This window comes from Ornithorhynchus anatinus, chromosome 18 (assembly GCF_004115215.2).
Source record: "Ornithorhynchus anatinus isolate Pmale09 chromosome 18, mOrnAna1.pri.v4, whole genome shotgun sequence".
NCBI classification, from domain to species: Eukaryota; Metazoa; Chordata; class Mammalia; order Monotremata; family Ornithorhynchidae; genus Ornithorhynchus; species Ornithorhynchus anatinus.
In genome coordinates this window covers 24,010,402-24,033,576 of record NC_041745.1, presented here as the reverse complement: position 1 = coordinate 24,033,576, position 23,175 = coordinate 24,010,402, and the positions used below count along the sequence as shown (strand labels likewise).

Sequence of the window (23,175 nt, the reverse complement as noted above, 5' to 3'; positions counted from 1 at the left end):
TGGCAGCTGAGTGAACTGGCTCACCGGTCAGAGGAATAAATACAGGAGAGGAGCCCTGGAGGGCCAAGGAAGCCACCGAGTAGGAAGATGGTAAAGTGGGAGAGGGAGCCCAAAGCTCCAGCCGGGGGAGTCGGCTGAGCTGAGGCAGGGTCTGGCCAATCACCCCGCTTGGCTGCAGGAGAGAAGCAGGTGCATACACTTACCCAGCCCTGAGAGTCCTCCGGAGAGAAGCCGAGGAGGGAGTCAAGGAAGGGAGACGGTAAATGAACCATTTAGCTGGTAGGTGGGCTAGATAAGCAAGAGTCAATTCCAAAAGGCACAGGAAGCTGCTGAGTACAAAGAACGAAAGTAGAGGCACTTGAAACCTCTAGAGCTATTAAGAGCGGAGCCAGACGAGCCACGGCACAACCAAGAGCGGACCTCAATTATGACATCTGCTTTTTATTTTTTTTGAAATAAATGATTTAGATGTGAAAGAGTACAAGCCTGGGTTTGGAGGATAATGATAATTTGTTCAGCGCTTCCTGCGTGTCAAACACCGCTCGAGTGCTGGGGTAGATACAATTTAGTCAAGTTGGACACAGTCCTGTCCTGTGTGGAGAACGGGCATTTAATCCCCATTTTCCAGTTGAAGAAACCGAGGCCTAGAGCAGTTAAGTGACTTGCCCAGGTCACACAGCAGACAGTGACAGGGGCAGGAGGAGAACTAGGCCACACTGCTTCTTAACATTCCAGCAGCAGGACTATTGCATTGCTGTTGAAACATTAGGGCTATGGGCAAACGGAGATCATCAGAACACAGTACTGAATTTGTGAAACCAAAGCATTCGACACTCTGACAATTTAAAAACACGTGTCCACAATTTATTTTCCTTTTATTTTAGCAATACGGTCCCATACAAAAGCAATAGAAACATGAACTGTCAACAAGAATTTTACAAGTGCAAATAACGGGAAAATCTATCTGTACAATTACAACAATTTTACATGAGTAAGTGGTCGCATGAAAAATCCTAAATACCTTCCACTACTTAACTCTTCTTCAAACATTACTAGAAGAGTAATAACTATTTACAGTACCGAATTTAGGCTGCAGCTTTTATTAAAGCTCAGTTTTGTAACAACCCCACTGACTCACTCTCCAATCCCAAGTCTCGCATGAAACAGAATACTCCATTATGGCACTGACAATAACAAAATTAAATTTATAGGTGGAAAAAAACAGGAGGTTTCAGTCATTAGAAGGGAAGTTTCAGATGTTTCGCTGCACTTTAAATAGGCAATGAACAGTACTTAGGAAAAGTCATTTAAAGGATTCACGGTACGTAAGAGTTAACGATAAGTTGCTGCCCGGTTACTGAGAGTTTGCTTTTCAGGAATTTTGCTGAGTTCTGAAAACCTGCAAAACCATACTTATGCATAAATTAAAGTCAATTAAAAAGAAAACAAGATCATTACCCAAAGATGTGAATTATTCACAAGAAACATCCCATTACCGATCCACAATGCACACCTGGCTAATATTTCACCGGTCAACTCCCTTGGGGGTAAAACGTCACCTATTTTTAAAAAGGGTGTTTTCCGTCTTTAAAATCACCTCCAGGTGGCAACATTAGCTCAGAGGCTGGAACTCTCTCAGTGGTTCAGTCAAACAGGCCTCTAAATCAAACTCATCTTCCGCCTGGTAGTCAACATGTCTAACTTTTGTGGGAGTGCCAGAATACATGTCCTAGAAAAATAAAGATAAGGATCGGTGGTTAAAGATGTGTGTCAAAGCCCCAGAAAGACACCTCAACAGCAATCAGTATGGTTCTGTCAAAGGTAAACTGCCTGGACAAGAAGACTGTCCCAAAATAAACGTAAAAGGGCAAAGAAGTAATTAGCCCCCAAATGATGTAGTTAGGGGATCTGTAGTTTCATCTACCGCCCCCTACAATTAGGAAAAGTTACAGTACACTGCACGAAAACTTTGGGATGAGGTAAAAACATGATCTTACTAAAGAAGTCCCCCCAAAATTGCTAAATATGGCAAAAACCAGCATAAGTACAGTTACGAATGGCTGCGCATTCCATTTTTGAAACTGAGTGAATAAGTCATATTACAAATAGTTATGCAACAGGACTATGCAAATAGTTATGCAACATCTCCTCCAAGAGGCCTTCCCGACTAAGCTCGCTTTTCCTCATCTCCCTCTCTCTTCTGCATCACCCTGACTTGCTCCCTTCATTCATCTCCCTTCCCCTAGCTCCACAACACTGATACACATATCTGTAATTTTATTTATTTTTATTAATGCCCACCTCTCTCTCTAGACTGTAAGCTCATTGTGGGCAGAGAAATGTGTCTGTTATAATGTTAAACTCTACTCTCCCAAAAGCTTAGTAAAGTGCTCTACATATCCTAAGCGCTCAGATACGACTGACATGTAAATGCCCGCTGAAGATTTATTTAAAACAGCCTGTTCAATTTAAAAAAATATGGCTTTAATGAAGCCAAAGAGTACAGATTCAACACAGAAAGCAAGGAGCTGACAGAAAATCACTTCAGTCCAAATTTTACTAAGTTTACTGACTCGCAAAGGTTTTGAAGAATTTAAAGATATTTTCACATACTGGGTCACAGAAAGGGTTACCCTAGCATTTGGTACGGTATAGCCACGATCTCTGCAGTTTAGCCTCTAAGTGTTCCTCGCTGTACAATATTAATACCTAAAACATTTTCAAACATTTGCTGAATCTGCTCTTAAGGCATAGTCAACTTCTTTTCACAGTTGCCCAAATGTCCAACTAATCTGCCATAAACCAGGATGAAGAAGATTGATCAGCAATACTTACATAGTGATCCTGAGAGCTTGTTTGTGATTCGCAGCTACTTTCTACAGATTCAGTCTCCATTTCACCGAGATCAACAGGACTACTGTGAAAACAAACAAGCCGATGCATTTTAATGAAGATCCAGAGGACATTAATACTTTTCTGTCTAAAGTCCACTTCGGAGAAAGTGGTTGTTTTGGTCGAACATTCCTCTCTCCTCTCAGAGACTGTCACGCCTCACCTGCAGATGCTTACCCAAATGCATTTTTAGAATGGGGAGAGCTTGAGGGCAACCACTATCTATAAACATTATCAGGAGCACAACTCTAAAAGGGGACAACATCAGAGGTCATAGTTTCTGGTACCAGCATTCATTCATTCGATCGTATTTACTGAGCGCTTACTGTGTGCAGAGCACTGTTCAAAGCACTCGGGAGAGTACAAGCACATTCCCTGCTCACAACGAGCTTACAGTCTAACGGGTAACGGCAGTAACGTTATCAATGTAGATCACACCATGACTTATATAAGGCTGATCTAAAAGTAATCTAATGGACGTTCAACTTTCCAATTACTATCTTGAAAGATTTAAAACGAGCATTATCTTGCATTACCAAACACCCAGACCCAAATTATATGAGAGGGTTGGCAGGAGGAGAATATCTAAGAATCTCTGTCAGCAGTGCGTAACGCCACTTCTATCGCCACTCAAACCTGGATCAGTTTTGGAGCTGCCTGACTGCTAACCCCGATGCCGACTGGAGTCACGAAACTATTCAGGTTATCTTGAGTAAGCAGAAGCTGACTGAAGACTTGTCCTAGCAGGTACTTCTCACCACTCAAGAAAAATATTTACAGAGAGGTTTTCAAATGAGAAGTTCTGCAAATTCAGACAGACGGACAGCGGGTTTATCTTATCACCCGGTAACTGTTGCTTAGATTACGCTATTTTTTCATCATTAATCTAGTTTTTAAGATATGAAAAATTTTTTATAAACAATTGCTCTAGAGTGGAAGAATGAGCCTGGTTTTGTTCTACTATTCAAGTGCTCAGTACAGTGCTTAGCACATAGTAAGCACTCAATACCACTGATCGATTGCTGATACAATAACAGTTTGGGAGGGAGGGGGGTGTGTGGGGGGGGGTGTCCTCCCTCATGATGGCCCTTGAGTTTCTCGCAGATGCCCTCTGGCCTTCCATTACTCAGACCTAAGATATTGTACTCTCCCAAGCGCTTAGTACAGTGCCTTGCACACACAGTGCTCAATAAATATAATTAGTAATAATAAAGAACAAAGAAGAGTGCTCAGATTCTCTGGCTTGCCATTTTTCAAACAGTACAAGAGTTGCCTTGGAAAGCCCAAAATCTTTAAGACGCTTCCACATCGGGCCCTCCTGAGGAGTTGAGAGGATGGGAGGTGAAGTGTGGTGTGATAAGAAGGGTGCATGGGCCCCAGGAGTCAGGGATGGGATGATATACCTCATGGAGACTCCACATTTCTAAGGCATACAATTATTCTATTTGTTAAGCATTTACTACATGCCTAACACTGTTCCGAACATCGGGACAGATTTGAGATATTCAAGTTGGACATAGACTGTGAGCCTCTTGTGGGACAGGGACTGAGCACCATCCTCCAGAGGTAAAGTAGAGAATAGGTCTTTGCTTCTGGGCAAAGGCAACTCTCTGGAAAACAGGACATGGTAAATGCCATGAATAAATATTCCCTCCCTTTAACCACTGGTCACCCCACCATCTTCCTCCCAGACTTGTTTTTTGATTTCATTTTTGATAAAGGGTTTAGGAGACCACAGATCTGTAAGATCAAAAAGGACTTTTGACAGAAAGAACTCCAACAAGCTATCCTCAATTGAAAACTGATCAAAAGAAAAGGCTATGCGGGCCAAATATTTTTAAGATGTTAATCTCTTGCCCAGTTTAGTACACTGAACAAGTTAGCGTCATTCATACGTACATGTCTTGTAAGTCATTCCCTTCTGCTGGAGGATCCCAAAAATGCAGAGCAACCTTCCACAGCTTGATCTGCTGATCCCAAGACCGTCGACTGTACTTCTTAAACTTATTGGGTGTTTTGGGATGAACTCCTGGCTGCCGAAGGTGTCTATAACCAAAAGAGGAAATATTAAAAAAAGTTCTCGACATAACCACCGCTATATTGATCTCAGCCCGTTATGAGGTATGGAAAAGAATTAAAGGCCAAGGGGATGCTGGTTTTTAACCTTAAGACTTACCCAACTATTTCCACACCAAAAAAGGGGAAACAAAAATTTACCTGGGAACTTCTTTAATATATCGGTCATACGCAATGGTGTTCTTTCCATAATTGATTTGTTTTTGTCTTCTCATCAGAACACTTTCATCAGTTTCTAGTTCTGCTGGTACAGTTGACTCTTTTGAGTCAGAACTAATGATGAAGAAATACAACGCAATGTTAAAACACCCACAAAAAACAAGCATTTTCTTGCGAAACTCTTCCTCAACTTTTATATGCACTTTAGAAAAAGCTTGAGGAACTGCAAGCTTACAAAGTAACAATCTTACTGAAGCAATCACTTCAGGAAGTCCTTGGCTTACAACAAATCACACTTCCAACGACCCTGAAGAGATCCCATTTCAGGTTATTGACGCTGAATCTGACAATGCCAACAGGCTCATAAAATATGTACTAAACTCCGTCCCCACTCTCCACTTGACATTCCCTTCCCCAAAGTCCTTCTTTCTGTTCCCTGTGCTTTGTGCCATTGCTGCGCCTTTTCTTCAGCCCCCAGCTCAGAGGCTAATAAAGCCGGAGAGCTGAGGGAGAGAATAGGGCTACTGTGTGGCTGTCGGCCTCCTTCCCCACCACTGCAGGAATGTTCCACAACTCCACCCTGGAACTCCATCCTCTTCCGGCTCCTCCCCTCAGCCCATCCTGGTCCAGCCCCAACCCCCCAACTTTGAAGCCAAAAAGGGGACCAGAGGGGAAAGGATTAGATGGGCAAGTGAGGGAAGACTGCTCGGGAGCCCAGTGAAGGCACCCGGAGCACACCCAGCCTGGGATTGATTCGACTGCCCTCCGACGGGAACCCCAGCCTCAAATTGTTGTCGTGGCATCAAGCAAGCTCTACTGGAGTCGCCATCAGGCTCTTTGTAACTTTTCAAGGCCTGCTCCCATTTTCTCCTAACTCCACTGCCCTAGGACAGAGATTTCACATGCCATCATTGGACAGGGGTTAGTTAGTTGCTTCCTTTAAAGGGAGACACACGTGGGGCAGTATTCTGCAGTTACAAAGCGTGGTTCATTAATAAGGAATTGCCAGTTACTTCTTTTAAAGAATTTGACCATTTAAAATTTGTCTATTTTTTTTTTTTTAACTAGTTGTGGGTAAGAGTAAGGGTGCAGTGGACGATACAGTAATAGTATAGAGTTATCCTATGCAAAGAACCACCCTCCATTTTTTATTTGATATTATGTCATCTGATTGTTATGTTACACATAGCATAGCATACATGCTATACATAGCAATACAGCTATACAATTCATCGATAATTGAGTACACAATTTGAGGTCATTTTAGTAAGCGTGGGACATCTGGCCTTGGTTCAGGAACCATTCTCCCTGTTTCATTTTTCCTAGAGGAAAATTGGTTCCAAATTGTGATGATTTAAAATGTTGTTTTCGGGAACCAACTGCATTAAGAGATTGAGGGCTTCCTGTGTGTTTTAAATTTAAAGTGTCGTGACATGGGTTGCCTTTCTCCAAGTGATGGGAATACCTTCACTCAAGTGAAGACTAGTTATTTATGGCACTACAAAATAAAGGACACCAAATAGCAATAACAGGCAACAAAAGCACTGACTTTCACCCCCAAGCTATTTGAAAAGCCCTAAACAGAAAAAGAGCACTAAACACAGCTCACCTTCCAGAGGATGACTTCCGTTCTCTTCCAAATTCATTAATCAGGAGTTTTCTTTTGTATCTATAAAAGACATTCATTTTAATATTCATTTATTTTATTTTAATACTTAAGACATCCAGAAGTTTCAGCATTTTTAAGTCTCCTTACATATCATGATACGTATGAATTCTGGCTGGGTAAGACTAAGCAAATTTACAGTGGAAGATGGTGCTTTCCATAGCTAAGGATTGTAAATACAGTTCCACCAAATTTGAAAACTGTCACAGGGGAGCAGCACTAACAAGAATATGCTTGTCAAAGGTTAGATAAATCCCATAATTTTTGTTGAAAGTCAAGACATCATCTTCCCCTTTTCTGACCAAAGAAAGTGGGACAAGAAGGGAGAGTTATGATTACTCCTCTAATATTCTGAATAACTAAACTGTGGAGTATGCTCAAGTGTGAACACAGAAGTTAGAGCAATATTACTTTTCTAAGATTGTCCATTGCAGCTTATAAAAAAAACACCCCAAAACATAAATACCATTGACTGACTGATTTCCTCCCATATTTTCTAACTCTCCCTACTTCCCTAGGGCTGACCCTTCATTTCTAGAAGAGCGACTAGGTTAAAAAATGCAGGTACAAAATTGGGCAAGTTCTAGGTTCCTTGCAGGAATAAGAATTTGCATGGGCACAAGGGATAAGTGTAATCTACTGCTGAGCCAGTTATCATTGTACTTGGGGAAAAGAAATTGAAATACCCCAAACAGCCGTGAAAACTAATACTAAAACCTAATATGTGGCTACCCACAAGAAAGCAAGTAAATAATTTCAAAAGAAGCATGAAAATGGAAGGAATGTAGAATCTGCTAAAAATAATGGTGGTATTTGTTAAGTGATTACTATGTGCTAAGCACTGTATTAAGCACTTGGGTGGATACAAGATAACGCAAAGGATGCAGAGACTAAGGGGGAAGGAGAACAGGTAAAGATGCCACGGTAAAGTACAAAAACAAGTTTTATAATCTATACTTAAATTACACAGTTGTTTTAAAAATGTCTACCAAGTTCACTCAAGCTAGCTCCTAACTCTGATGCTCACAAATTTAAGATTATGCTCAAAACATTTTCACAAATTCTCTTATATATTCGTAACTCCTGTTATGTTATCCCCATTTTTAGAGCAAATCATTGAGCTACAGGGGTATCTACCAAAGTCTCACGATAATACTTCAAAACTGATTGCACTTAGTTTTCTACAGTGCTTTCCTGTCAACTCATTTTGTTCCCACAACATCCCAGTGACGAAGGGGAAGCAAGTATTCATAGCCCTGTTTTGCAGATGAGGAAACTAGGGTACAAGACCGGTTAAGAGACTTGCACAAAGCTTAAGTTGCAGAGCTGGGACTAGAACAAAATCCCACTAGGCCATTACATCAAAACCACGACTATTTTATTTTTATCCTTTGTAGCGACATTCTTCCTCTTGTTCCCACTGTATGTTTATTAATTTTCTATCTTGCTGTCCACCCCCATGAGATTAAAAATCTTCTCAAGAACAGTCTCCTGCTTTTACTGTTTGCTCTTAATGGCCTTGTACACAAGTAGGGACTCAGTAAGTACTGATGATGACAGAGGACAAAACTACAATGTCTAAGAACTATTCTTTTGTCTTACTTAATCTCAAGGATAAAATAATAGTGAATGTAAAGTAACCACATTATCACAATTAAACCTTTAAACATATTCTTTTGGCCAAACTTTAGCCCGGCTCAGTTGTGTCAAGATGCATATGCCACAAAGACCATCTCCACACCATAAGATTTTTTTTTTAAATGGTATTTGTTAAGAACATTTATTATGTGCTAGGCACTGTACTATGAGCTGGAGTAGATACAAGCTAATCAGGTTGGACACAGTCCAGGTCCTACATGGGGACCACAGTCTTAATCCCCATTTTACAGAGGAGGGAACTGACACACAGAGAAATTAAGAGACTTGCACAAAGTCACACAGCAGGCATGTGGCAGAGTAATGATCATCATCATCATTATAACCCAAGTCCCCTGGATCCCAGGCCTGTTCTTTTAGTATATACTTTATTATCCATGGTTTAGATGATCTAATTTACCTAAAATAGTATATCATTAGAGTAAATAAATTCAAGATACACATAAAGTTGCACTGGCAATTTCACTATCAAAAAGATTTTATGGTTTAGGAAGTTTCATGATTGTGGAAAGTTTTACGTATTGCAAGAAAAGTACTTATAAAGTTAGCATGAAGCCTATAAAGTAAATAATGGTCTTCAAAATGAATCAATTATAACAAGGTTTGCTTGAAGGACACACTGAGATGCAAGAAATCACCTAAGAGGACGTATCTCATTACATTTTTTTTTTTTTTTTTTACAATTTTGTAGACTTAATTCGCTCAATAGTATTTTTTGAGCGCTTACTATGTGCACAGCACTGTACTAAGCACTTGGAATATACAATTCAGCAGCAGACAGAGACAATCCTTGCCCAACGACAGGCTTAAGGTCTAATCAGGGGAGACAGACGGACAAAAACAAGACAACATAATCACGATAAATAGAATCAAGGGGATGAACACCTCATTAACAAAATAAATAGGGTAATAAAAATATATACAAATGAGCACAGTGCTGAGGGGAGGGGAAGGGAGAGGGGGAGGAGCAGAGGGAAACGGGGCTCAGCTAAGGGGTGGGGGGGAAGGGAGGGGCCGAGGGTGGAAGGGGAGCAGAGGGAAAAGGGGGTAGCTCAGTCTGGGAAGGCCTCTTGGAAGTGAGCTCGCAGTAGGGCTTTGAAGAGGGGAAGAGAGTTAGTTTGGCGGAGGTGAGGAGGGAGGGCATTCCAGGACAGCGGGAGGACGTGGGCCAGAGGTGGACGGCGGGATAGGCGTGAACGGGGAACAGTGAGGAGGTGGGCGGCAGAGGAGCCTATGGGGTGGGCAGTAGAAAGAGAGAAGAGAGGTGAGGTAAGAGGGGGCAAGGGGATGGAGAGCCTTGAAGGCCAGAGTGAGAAGTTTTTGTTTCGTGTGGAGGTTGATGGGCAACCACTGGAGGTATTTAAGAAGGGGAGTGACATGCCCAGAGCGTTTCTGCAGGAAGATGAGCCGGGCAGCGGAGTGAAGAATAGACTGGAGCGGGGCGAGAGAGGAGGAAGGGAGGTCAGAGAGAAGGCTGACACAGTAGTCTAGCCGGGATATAACGAGAGCCTGTAGCAGTAAGGTAGCCGTTTGGGTGGAGAGGAAAGGGCGGATCTTGGCGATATTGTAAAGTTGAGACCGGCAGGCCTTGGTGATGGATTGGATGTGTGGGGTGAATGAGAGAGCGGAGTCAAGGATGACACCAAGTTTGTGGGCTTGAGAGACGGGAAGGATGGTCGTACCGTCCACAGTGACAGGGAAGTCAGGAAGAGGACAAGGTTTGGGAGGAAAGATAAGGAGCTCAGTTTTGGACATGTTAATGTCCACATTAATGACAATGTGCACAGAGTTAGATCAAACACAGAGGGTGTCAAAAATAGTCTAATACCAAAACGTGGGTTTAGAAACACTAACCAAGAACAAGGCAGAAGGGAGAGGCAAATAGCTGGAATTAGAGTGAAGCATTAAAAAGATGCTTGCAAAACCCACAATAAAAATTCTCAGTACCCACCTTGCAATTTCTTTATTAACCTTTGTCCTCATTTCATCCTCTTCAACCACACTTCCCCAGTCAGAACATCTTGGGCGGGGTCTTGGACCTTCAGGGGTAGTAAAGCTATATATATATAAAAAAAAAGAAGTTTGACAACTCATTTAAACCATTACACCTCCAGTTTCATCTCTACAGTCAGTTACTAAAATGGATTCCAGATTAAGGTTCAGGTAATATAAAATACATGTTCCAGGTCTTGGGAACCTATTATTAACTTTTGAAAGGTTTACATAAAACTTTATTAAGTCAAGCAGCTTTAAATTAAGATATTCATTCTGAACTTAGGCAAGGCTTTTGTTGAGTTCTGGAAACCAACAGAAGATCAGAACTAAACTAAAATACACTTTTTCAACTTTATCCCATTAGCCAGCATGATACAAATTACCATGTATTGTTGCTAAAAATCAATAATATATTATATTAGTACAGTGCACTGAATACAGTAGATAAATAGTAACAGTTAGTACCCCAGTGGGTCATACAGAAAGACCTAGAAATTAGTTGAAAACAGCTATAAAATCTAAAAAAACCCCCCAAAACTAGGGTAACTAATGGCAGTGTACTCTAGTAAAAATTCTATTACTATCTAAAGCTTGAGTCTTGCTAATGGGAATGAATGACTGAAGTGAGATTTACTACTGACTGGACACTGCTCAAAAATCAAATCTTGATGGGCATATCCAACACTGGTGATAAGGAACCTAAAGTTCTAACTGCATTATGTATATACTTCTGCTTTCCTAAATTTGTAAAATGGTATGCATCCTTTACACACTCAAAAGGCAATGATGAGTAGATTCATTACTTTAACAGAGCATGTAATATCTTGGCAGTAAAATACAGACAGGTTGGCACTCCTAGTTTCAAGCCCATGTTTAGTGACATTTCTACAAAAGTAAATATACTGACATGAAGGTAGTGGTGATCACGGTAGGTGCTTAAATGTGCTAGAAATTTTCCAACAATTTACTAACGCTCCATTAAATACAAAGTTAAGTATGGATCAAAATAGCTCCTTATTAAGACTTTCTGCAGAAGAAAATAAGCATTACCAATACTGATTCTCCCAGCCTCCAATCATTCCACTTTCAGGATATCCTACCTTATCCAACAGTTGCTTTCACCGGCTCCTCTGCCTCCCACCCCCTTACTGTGGGAGTCCCTCAAGGTTCAGTTCTGGGTCCCCTTTTAGTCTCCACCAAAGCCACCCCCCTTGGAGAACTCATTTGCTCCCACAGCTTTAACTACTGTCTCTAGGCAGATGATTCCCCAATCTACCTCTCTCCAGCCCTGATCTCTAGCCTTCTCTGCAGTCTCCTATCTCCTCCCGCCCTTAGAACATCTCTACTTGGAGGTTTCACCGACACCTCAACCTTAACACGTCCGAAACAGAACTCCTCACCTTTTTCACTCAAACCCTGTCCTACCTTCGACTTTCCCATCAATGGAGACGGCAACACCATCGTCCCTCTCAAAAGCCCGCCAACTTAATCCATATCATCTCCTTCATTCAACCCACATATTCAGTCTGAAACCGAATCCTGTCATTTCTACCTTTACAACATCTCTAAAACCCACGCCTTCCTCTCTAACCAACCTAACAGGCTGATCGAAGCATTTATGTGCCACCTTGACTACTGCATCAGCCTTCTCTCTAGAGAAGCAGCGTGGCTCAGTGGAAAGAGCCCGGGCTTGGGAGTCAGAGGTCATGGGTTCAAATCCTCACTCTGCCCCTTGTCAGCTGTGTGACTGTGGGCAAGTCACTTCACTTCTCTGTGCCTCAGTTCCCTTATCTGTAAAATGGGGCTGAAGACTGTGAGCCTCACATGGGATAACCTCATTCCCCTGTATCTACCCCAGCGCTTAGAACAGTGTTCTGCATGTAGTAAGCGCTCAACAAATGCCAACATCATCATCATCATCATCATCATCTCTAATCCATACTTAACTGCTGCACAGATCGTTTTTCCAAAAGAGTGCAGTCCACATCTCCTCCCTCCTCAAAGACCTCCAGTCATTACTCATTCATCTCCACATCAAACAGAAACTCCATACCAGCAGCTTTACGGCACGGCATTACGATCTCATCTCGCTGCCAACCTCTCGCTCAACTCCTGTCGGTGGCCTGGAACACCCTCCCTCCTCATATCTGAGAGAAAATCATTCTCCCCACCTTCAAAGACTTACTGAAGGCCTACCTCCTCCGAGAGGCCTTCCCTATGCCCTACTTTCCTCTTCTCCCACTTCCTTCTGCGTCACCATGACTTTATTCATCCTCCCTCCCAGTCCCACAACACTTATGTACATATTTGAGAAGCAGTGTGGCTCAGTGGAAAGAGCCTGGGCTTTGGAGTCAGAGGTCATGGGTTCGAATCCCAGCTTTACCACTTGTTAGCTGTGTGACGGTGGGCAAGTCACTTAACTTCTCTGTGCCTCAGTGACCTCATCTGTAAAATGGGGATTAACTGTGAGCCTCACGTGGGGCAACCTGATTCCCCTGTGTCTCCCCCAGGGCTTAGAACAGTGCTCTGCACATAGTGAGCGCTTAACAAATACCAACGTTATTACTATTATTTGTGATTTATTTATTTATATTACTGTCTGCCTCCCTCTCTGGACAGTAAGCTTGTCATAGGCTGGGAATGTGTCCGTTTATTGTCATACTGTACTCTCCGAAGCGCTTAGTATAGTACTTCTCACACAGTAAATACAGCTGAATGAATTTAGTGTGAGGCTGAAAAGGTCAGTGAAGGATCCACCATCCTAGCCACATGGAGCACACAAAAAAGTTGTCCCTTGTGTTGTACTTGGTGACTGTAGCACCTGGCTAGTCATTCTTTTGCTCCTTACCTCTTTAGAGGTTTTTGCTCAAAAAGAGCGACTCCTTTATGGCAGTGCATACATTTATCCTTGGCAATTGATTCTGTTTTCAGCTGGATGAAGCTTTGTCTGAGGCTTTGCTTTACTATCCTTAAACGCTTTCTCTACGCTCCCTGATTTCACTTTCCCAAAGCGCACCTAGCAGCCATTATTATTTAATGCTGGATGACAACTATGTACAAACCATTCCACCAAGGACTGCAAGAAGCCTAAACTGTGCTTCCTGCATACTTGAAGAACAACCTAAAAATCATCCTGGGAGCATACCTTGCAGGTCACTATAAATATGAGAGAAACCCCCTGAAAAACCTTAATGTCCCGAATGTCTGTAAGACATTCATGAGGTTAGAACGTCCAAGCCATGTATTCACGTACCCATCAAGAGGCCAAACATTAGTCTTTATGCATCTTAAAGCGCATGTGGCAGTGAGGAGGCCTTGCTACGGTCTTCAATTTATCACCCATCCCTTCTGGGAAAAACCCCAAAGCCAGTTACTAACCAAACCGAGTTGAGCACACTCAAACTGGCTTATAAAAATGTGATTCATCAGCATGACCTTTTGGAAAATTCGCCGCCCTTCACCCAGTATGCTGAGCTACATAATTTGGAACGACTTTCCAAATTAATTTACTGTTTTCATTTTTTAAATCAGCCATTACTCACCTTACTAAATAAAAAGCACACACTATAATTTTGGAAAACATCTCACCTCTCATGTCTGTTGTCTACATTCCTATTCTCATTTTCATCTGAACATTTGAATTTCGATGGGTCCTCTTTGAGCATAGAAGAATCGAGATGATTTGGATTTCTGTGCTTTCCATCTGCGCAGCGTTTTCTTCCGATTGACCAACGGACTGGAGACGGGATGCTACAAGAAATAAGATTAAGCGCTCTGTAAAATATTATTCTCTCCCTCTGTATCCATGTCTTCTTTGCCACCACCTTCTCTGCACTTACTAGGCTAGCTGGAATGACATTTAGTCTCAAAATAGTACCCCCAGCATTTAAACCCTAAATTATTAATAATCTGATCCTTAGTCTTCTTACTAGATTGTAAGATCCTTGAGGGCAGGGAATGTTTTAATAATGATTATATTATTTAATAACTGTTTACTAAGTGTCAAGCACTGGGTTAGCTATAATACAATTAGACAAACTGTCCCTGTCCCACATGGGACTCACAGTCTTAATTAACTAAGGGAGGACAGGTACTGAATCCCCATTTTACAGATGAGGAACCTGAGGCCCAGGGAAGTTTTGACATACCCAAGGTCACAGCGGGGCCAAGTACCACCTCCTTTCATCCCTTCTGTGGTCCTGATTGAATTGGGTTAATTTTTAGTACTGCTACACATTTTAGGAATGCAGTCACCCCAGGTCTGTGATGTAAAGAATAATTAATAATTGCTGTATTTGTAAAGCACTTACGATGTGCCAGGCACAGTACTAAGCACTGGGGTGGATAGACACAAATCAGATTGGACACAGTCTGTGTCTCACATGGGGCTCACAGTCCCAATCCCCATTTTACAGATGAGGTCACTGAGGCCCAGGGGAGTGAGGTTACTTGCCCAAGGTCACACAGAACACAAATGGAAGAACTGGGATTAGAACCCATGACCTTCTGACTCCCGGGCCCAACCTCTGTCCACTACGCCATGCTGTTAAACAGTACAAAACCCAGTTTAAGTTCCTAAACCTCTGGAAACTGTGGGTAAATCCTGCAGAATGGAGAACTTTTTTTTTTTACAGAAGAGGAACCTGGGGCTCCAATAAATTGCCCATGGACTCACTGCAAGAAAGTGGCAAAGTCAGGAATAAAACTCAGGTCCCCTGGCTCCCCGTCCTTTGGCCTTTCCTCTATGACACACTTACTTTTCAAGCTCTTTTGTTGCAGCTCTACTTTCCCAAGTGCTTAGCACGGTACTTTTGCACACCATAGGTGTTGATTTCCAATATTACTTTTTATTTATAGGGGAAGCAGCATGGCGTAGTGCATACTGCAGGGTCTGGGAGTCAGAGGGACCTGGGTTCTAGTCCTGCCTCCACCATGTGTCTGCTGTGTGACCCTGGGTAAGTCACTCCACTTCTCTGGATCTCAGTTACCTCATCTGTAAAATGGGGATTAAGGCTGTAAACCCCATGTGGGACAGGGACGGGGTCATACACGATCCAGCCCAGGGCTTAGTACAGTGCCTGGCACATAGTAAGTACTTAACAAATATCATTTTTATTTATTTTCTTACATAAAAACTTGTCTCTTAAAAGTTGAAGCACTCTTCCTACCTTGTCCTCACCAATCCCACTCCAAGCGGCTTTTGTTAAATTACTAAGTGAAATGTATTTTATGTATATGGAGAGTAGAGTGGATTTTGTTAAAATCCTTTCCACATTTTCAAATTTAGGGGATTTTCAATAGTCTCAGGAAACGAAATCCTAAGCGCTCACTCTCAACATTTCATCTAAATAAGAGCTCCTGGTCTTGGGGTTTCTATGTTTAAACCCAGATGAGTTTTCCAACAGACCACCATGCTCCCCCACTTCAAAACCTTCCTAAAATTTTATTAAACCGGGAAGGTTTTCCTTATTGATCTCATCTCCCCACCCCCCTCCTTTATGTGTTACCTAAGCACTGGAGTTGTCATCCTACAAGTATTTAGGTACTCCTCCCCCACAGCCCTCATCAATCAATCAATCGGTGGTATTTATTGAGCATCTGCTACTGTGCAGGGCATTATACTAAGTGGGTGGGAGAACACCATAAGGTGCATATTCTTATACTCTGCCGTTCCCCCTACCTGTAATTAATTTTAATGCCCGTCTGCTCCACGCATCAATCGTATTTATTGAGTGCCTGTCTATAGAACATTGTACTAAGCGCCTGGAAGAGTTGATAGACACACGTTACAGCCTAGAGGAGGTCAGGGGTCATGCCTATGAACTCCATTGTTCTCCCAACAGTCTGTACAAAGTAAAGCCCAATAAATACCACTGATTGTTATGGTCACCCTGACTTGCTCCCTTTGCTCTCCCCCAGCTCCCAGAGCAGTAAAGTACCCATCTGCAATTTTATTTATTTCTATTGTGTCTGTCTTCCGCCCACGCCCCCATTCTGTGAGCTCGTTGTGGGCAGGGATTGTCACCGATGACTGTTGTATCGCAGTTCGCCAGAAGACAGGGCGTTCTAGAGAAAATATTGAATCACTAGGATCGGAAGCGACTCGACGACACTTGATAATAACACTATTACCCCAAGTGCTTAGAACAGTGCTCTGCACGCAGTAAGCGTTCAATAAATACGACTGAGTGTGAGCTTGTGGTGGGCAGGAATGTGTCTGTTATACTGTACTCTTCCAAGCGCTTAGTCCAGGGCTTTGCAAACAGTAAGCGCTCAATACGATTGACTGCGAGCTCGTTGTGGGCAGGAATGCGCCTGTTGTTATATTGTGCTCTCCCAAGTGCTTAGTCCACTGCTTTGCACACAGTGAGTGCTCAATAAATACGACTGAATGACTGCAGTGGAGGCCTAAAATCTCTCACCTTCAGAGGCTGCAAGAAAGAGAACCAGGACGGGAAGGAGAAATGCATTTTTGAAATCTTTGCCCAAAACATGAAAGGATTTTATAAAAAAAAAAAAGGGGGGGGGACCCCACGGGAACATGATGCGTATCTACCTATCATTCCATTTATCTATTTGGATGCTAATGATGCCTATTTAATAAAAATAAATACTTGCCTAGTTGTCTGTCTCCCCCCTTCTAGAGTGTGAGCCCACTGTTGGGCGGGGATGGTCTCTGTGGCCCAATTGTACATTCCAAGCGCTTAGGACAGCGTTCAGCAGGCCGTGAGCGCTCAATAAATACGACTGAAGGAATGACTGCAGTGGAGGCCGAAAATCTCTCGCCTTCAGAGGCTGCAAGAAAAGGAGAGCCAGGACGGGAAGGAGAAAGGGGTTTTCGAAATCTTCACCCCAAAGATTTTTTTTTTTAAAAAAAGTTGGTGGGGGGGGGAGAGAGAGACCCCACAGGTACATGATGCTTATCTATCGATAATTCCACTTATCTACTTTGATGCTAACGATGTGTAGCTACCTATAATTCCATTTCTCTAGTTTGATGCTAACCATGTGTATCTAGCTTGGAGGTCACAGGTTCTAATCTCGGCTCTGCCGCTAGTCAGCTGTGTGATCTTGGGCAAGTCACTTAACTTCTCTGTGCCTCAGTTACCTCACCTGTCAAATGGGGAAAACTGGGAGCCCCACGTGGGACAACCTCTTCACCTTGTATCCCCCGGCGCTTAGAAGAGTGCTTTGCACAAAGTAAGTGCTTAACAAATACCACAATTTATTTTTATCTATCATTTGATTTATCTAGTTTGATGCTAACAATATGAATCTACCTATAATTCCATTTAGCTAGCTTGATGGTAATGATGTGTATCTACCTATAATTCCACTTCTCTACTTTTAACGATGTGTATCTACCTATAATTCCATTTCTCTACTTTGAGGCTAACGATGTGTATCTATCTATAATTCCATCTACTTTGTTGCTAACGATTGTATCTACCTATAATTTCATTTCTCTATTTTGATGCTAACGCTGTGTATCTCCCTATAATTCCACTTCTCTATTTTGATGCTAATGCTGTGTATCTCCCTATAATTCCATTTCTCTAGTTTGATGCTAACAATCCATGTGTATCTACCTAGAATTCCATTTCTCTACTTTTAACGCTGTGTATCTCCCTACAATTTCATTTATCTACTTTGAGGCTAACGATGTGCATCTACCTATCATTCCATTTCCCTGTTCGTCTGCCCGTCTCCCCCCGATTAGACCGTAAGCCCGTTCAAGGGCAGGGCCTGTCTCTGTTACCGATCTGCACATTCCAAGCGCTTAGTACAGTGCTCTGCACATAGTAAGTGCTCAATAAATACTATTGAATGAATTTCTATACTTTGAAGCTAACGATGTGTATCTCCCTATAATTCCATTTCTCTACTTTGATGCTAACGCTGTGTATCTCCCTATAATTCCATTTCTCTAGTTTGATGCTAACTATGTGTATCTCCCTATAATTCCATTTCTATACTTTGATGCTAACGATGTGCATCTACCTATAATTCCATCTACTTTGATGCTAACGATTGTATCTACCTATAATTTCATTTCTCTACTTTAATAATAATAATAATAACAATAATGTTGGTATTTGTTAAGCGCTTACTATGTGCCGAGCACTGTTCTAAGCGCTGGGGTAGACATAGGGGAATCAGGTTGTCCCACGTGGGGCTCACAGTCTTAATCCCCATTTTACAGATGAGGGAACTGAGGCACAGAGAAGTTAAGTGACTTGCCCAGAGTCACACAGCCGACAAGTGGCAGAGCTGGGATTCGAACTCATGAGCCCTGACTCCAAAGCCCGTGCTCTTTCCACTGAGCCACGCTGCTTCTCCCTGAGCCACGCTGCTTCTCCAGCATTACTTTAATGCTAACGATGTGTATCTCCCTATAATTCCATTTCTCTGGTTTGATGCTAACGATGTGCATCTACCTATAATTCCATCTACTTTGATGCTAACGACTGTATCGACCTATAATTTCATTTCTCTATTTTGATGCTAACGATGCGCCTCTACCTATAATTCCATCTCTCTAGTTTGATATTAACGCTGTGTATCTCCCTACAATTTCATTTCTCTACTTTGAGGCTAACGAGGTGTATCTACCTATCATTCCATTTCTGTACTTTTAACGCTGTGTATCTCCCTACCATTTCATTTCTCTACTTTGAGGCCTACCATTTCATTTCTCTACCATGTGCACTTACCTATCATTCCACCTCTCTATTTTGATGTTAACGCTGTGTATCTCCCTACAATTTCATTTCTCTACTTTGAGGCCTATCTACCTATCATTCCATTTCTCTACTTTTAACGCTGTGTATCTCCCTACCATTTCATTTCTCTACTTTGAGGCTAACCATGTGCACCTACCTATCATTCCACCTCTATTTTGATGTTAACGCTGTGTATCTCCCTACAATTTCATTTCTCTACTTTGAGGCGTATCTACCTATCATTCCATTTCTGTACTTTTAACGCTGTGTATCTCCCTACAATTTCATTTCTCTACTTTGAGGCTAACGAGGTGTATCTACCTATCATTCCATTTCTGTACTTTTAACGCTGTGTATCTCCCTACCATTTCATTTCTCTACTTTGAGGCTAACCATGTGCACCTACCTATCATTCCACCTCTCTATTTTGATGTTAACGCTGTGTATCTCCCTACAATTTCATTTCTCTACTTTGAGGCCTATCTACCTATCATTCCATTTCTCTACTTTTAACGCTGTGTATCTCCCTACCATTTCATTTCTCTACTTTGAGGCTAACCATGTGCACCTACCTATCATTCCACCTCTATTTTGATGTTAACGCTGTGTATCTCCCTACAATTTCATTTCTCTACTTTGAGGCGTATCTACCTATCATTCCATTTCTGTACTTTTAACGCTGTGTATCTCCCTACAATTTCATTTCTCTACTTTGAGGCTAACGAGGTGTATCTACCTATCATTCCATTTCTGTACTTTTAACACTGTGTATCTCCCTACCATTTCATTTCTCTACTTTGAGGCTAACCATGTGCACCTACCTATCATTCCACCTCTATTTTGATGTTAACGCTGTGTATCTCCCTACAATTTCATTTCTCTACTTTGAGGCCTATCTACCTATCATTCCATTTCTGTACTTTTAACGCTGTGTATCTCCCTACAATTTCATTTCTCTACTTTGAGGCTAACGAGGTGTATCTACCTATCATTCCATTTCTGTACTTTTAACACTGTGTATCTCCCTACCATTTCATTTCTCTACTTTGAGGCTAACCATGTGCACCTACCTATCATTCCACCTCTATTTTGATGTTAACGCTGTGTATCTCCCTACAATTTCATTTCTCTACTTTGAGGCCTATCTACCTATCATTCCATTTCTGTACTTTTAACGCTGTGTATCTCCCTACCATTTCATTTCTCTACTTTGAGGCTAGCGAGGCGTATCTACCTATCATTCCATTTCTCTACTTTTAACGCTGTGTATCTCCCTACAGTTTCATTTCTCAGTTTCTTTGAGGCTAACGAGGTGCACCGACCTATCATTCCCTTTCTCTACCCTGGCCTGTCCGTCTCCCCCGATTAGACCGTCGGCCCGTCCAAGGGCAGGGCCTGCCTCCATCTGTTACCGATCTGCACATTCCAAGCGCTCAGTACAGTGCCCTGCACATAGTAAGCGCTCCATAAAGACTCCTGACCGTTTTGATGCTAACGACGCCTGTCTGCTTAATAATGGGTGCTGCTTGGGTCTCCCCCCTTCAGGACTGAGCGCCCGCGGTCGGCCTTTGCAAGCGCTTAGGGCACGCAGCGGACGCTCCATAAAGACGAATGAATGAGTGAGTGAATGAATGAATGAATGAAGGGGGGAGTTTTCCCGCCCCGGGGGGGGGGGGTTGCGCATGCGCGGTGCGGCCGGGGCCCGACCACCGGCTCCGTCGACCTACCTGTGGTGGCCGCCCCAGGGGCCGCCGCCGCCGGGCTGCTGAGGGCTCCGCTGCCGGGAAGCCATGGCGCTCACGGCGGAAGGGCGGGAAGGTGAGAGGAAATCCGCCTCAGCCCCCGCTCCCTCAGGCCGCCGCCGCCGCCGCCGCCCCCGTCGCCCCCGTCGTCGTCGCCTCCGCCTCACTGCCGCGCGCGCGCCGCCCCCGCCGCTTTTATAGCCACCGCCGCGCGCCGCCGCCGCCGGGAGAAACCATCGTAGCGGGGGGGGGGAGCACCCCACCTCCATTTAGCCCCCGTAACTCCCTCCAGCGCCCCTAAGAGAGGGATTCGCGGCTCTCTGTGGCTCTGAAATAGAAAGAAATGAAGAGATCAAAATGTAATGGGTAGCCCAGGTAACTAGTGAGGAAGACTCGGAGGGGTGAGGGGTCCCCCCCTCCCCCCGCACATCGGACTTGAAGTGGCCGAAGGGCGCGCAGGCGGGCGGGGGAGTCGGGAGAGGGAGCTCATTGGCTAATGACGGGGCGGGGGAGGGAGCTCATTGGCTAATGACGGGGCGAGCGGGGCCGGGAGAGCGAGCTCATTGGCTAATATCGGGGCGAGGGGGGCTGGGAGAGGGAGCTCATTGGCTAATGACGGGGCGAGCGGGGCCGGGAGAGCGAGCTCATTGGCTAATATCGGGGCGAGGGGGGCTGGGAGAGGGAGCTCATTGGCTAATGTCCGGGCGGGGGCGGGGGAAGGCAGTTGGCGGGAGATTCTGACGTTCCGCAGGGGATTTCGCGGGAAAGGGACGGAGGCAGAAGGGCTCTAATAGTAATAATAATAATAACAATAACAATAATAATAATAATTGAAAGCACTTACTGTGTGCAAAGGACTGTTCTAAGCTCTGGCAGGGAATACAAGGTGATCAGTTTGCCCCACGGGGGGGCGCACAGTCTTCATCCCCATTTTACAGATGAGGTCACTAAGGCCCAAGAATAATAACAGTAATAATGATGGCATTTGTTTAGCGCTTACTATGGGCCAAGCACTGTTCTAAGCGCCGGAAGGGGATACAAGATGATCAGGTGGCCCCACGTGGGGCTCACAGTCTTCATCCCCATTTTACAGATGGGGTCACTGAGGCCCAGAGAAGAATAATAGTAATAATGATGGCATTTGTTAAGCGCTTACTACGTGCCAAGCACTGTTGTAAGCGCTGGGAGCAAATACAAGGTGATCAGGTTGCCCCACGTGGGGCTCACAGTCTTCATCCCCATTTTACAGATGAGGTCACTGAGGCCCAGAGAATAACAATTATTATTATTATGGTATTTGTTAAGTGCTTACTATGTGCCAAGCACCGTTCTAAGCACTGGGGTAGATACAAGGTGATCAGGTTGTCCCATGTGGGGCTCAGTCTTAATCCCCATTTTACAGTTGGGGTAACTGAGGCCCAGAGAAGTGAAGTGACTGGCCCAAAGTCACACAGCTGAGAAGGGGCAGAGCGGGGATTAGAACCCACGTCCTCCGACTCCCAAGCCCGGGATCTTTCCACTGAGCCACGCTGCTTCTCAAATCTGCTCCTTTCATTCATTCATTCATTCAATCGTATTTATTGAGCGCTTACTGTGCGCAGAGCACTGTATTAAGCATTTGGAAAGTACAATTCGGCAACAGATAGAGACAATCCCTGCCCAACATCGGGCTCACAGTCTAAACGGGGGAGACAGACTACAGAACAAAACAAGTACCCTGGAGCAAACATGATCCAGATAAAGAGAATCATAGATATAGACAAATCATTAATAAAATAAAGTAATAAATGATATATACAAATATGCACAGTGCTGTGGGGAGGGGAAGGCTCCTAAAAGATACCAATTATTCATTCATTCAATTCAATCGTATTGATTGAGCGCTTCCTGCGTACAGACCACTGTACTAAGTGCTTAATTCCTGTGGCAATGCTTGAGCGTTTATTAGTCATTCAATCGTATTGATTGAGCGCTTCCTGGGTGCACAGCACTGTACTAAGCGCTTCATTCCTATGGCACTGCTTGAGCATTTATTATTCCTTCAATCGTATTTATCGAGCGCTTACTGTGTGCAGAGCACTGTACTAAGCGCTCGGAAAAGACAATTGGGCAGCAGATAGAGATAATCCCCGCCCCACAACGGGCTCGCAGACTAGAAGGGGGGAGACAGACAACAAAACGTAATAAGTAGACAGGCATCGTTAGCATCAAAATAGATAAACAGAATCCAAGAAAGATACACATCATTAATAAAATAGAGTAATAA

General features: G+C 43.4%; 1 protein-coding gene across 1 annotated transcript; it reads right to left on the bottom strand.

Moving 5' to 3' along the window:
- Nucleotides 1-842: 842 nt before the first annotated feature.
- Nucleotides 843-21,024, bottom strand: LOC100085243 (stem-loop binding protein). Its single transcript, XM_029046637.2, has 8 exons — nucleotides 20,895-21,024; nucleotides 14,033-14,194; nucleotides 10,401-10,505; nucleotides 6,737-6,796; nucleotides 5,110-5,241; nucleotides 4,792-4,938; nucleotides 2,836-2,917; nucleotides 843-1,729 (listed from the first exon to the last, which is right to left on the bottom strand). The coding sequence occupies exons 1-8, from the start codon at nucleotides 20,957-20,959 to the stop codon at nucleotides 1,613-1,615; spliced, it is 870 nt and encodes a 289-aa protein (XP_028902470.1). The 5' UTR covers nucleotides 20,960-21,024; the 3' UTR covers nucleotides 843-1,612.
- Between the last annotated feature and the right edge of the window lie 2,151 nt (nucleotides 21,025-23,175).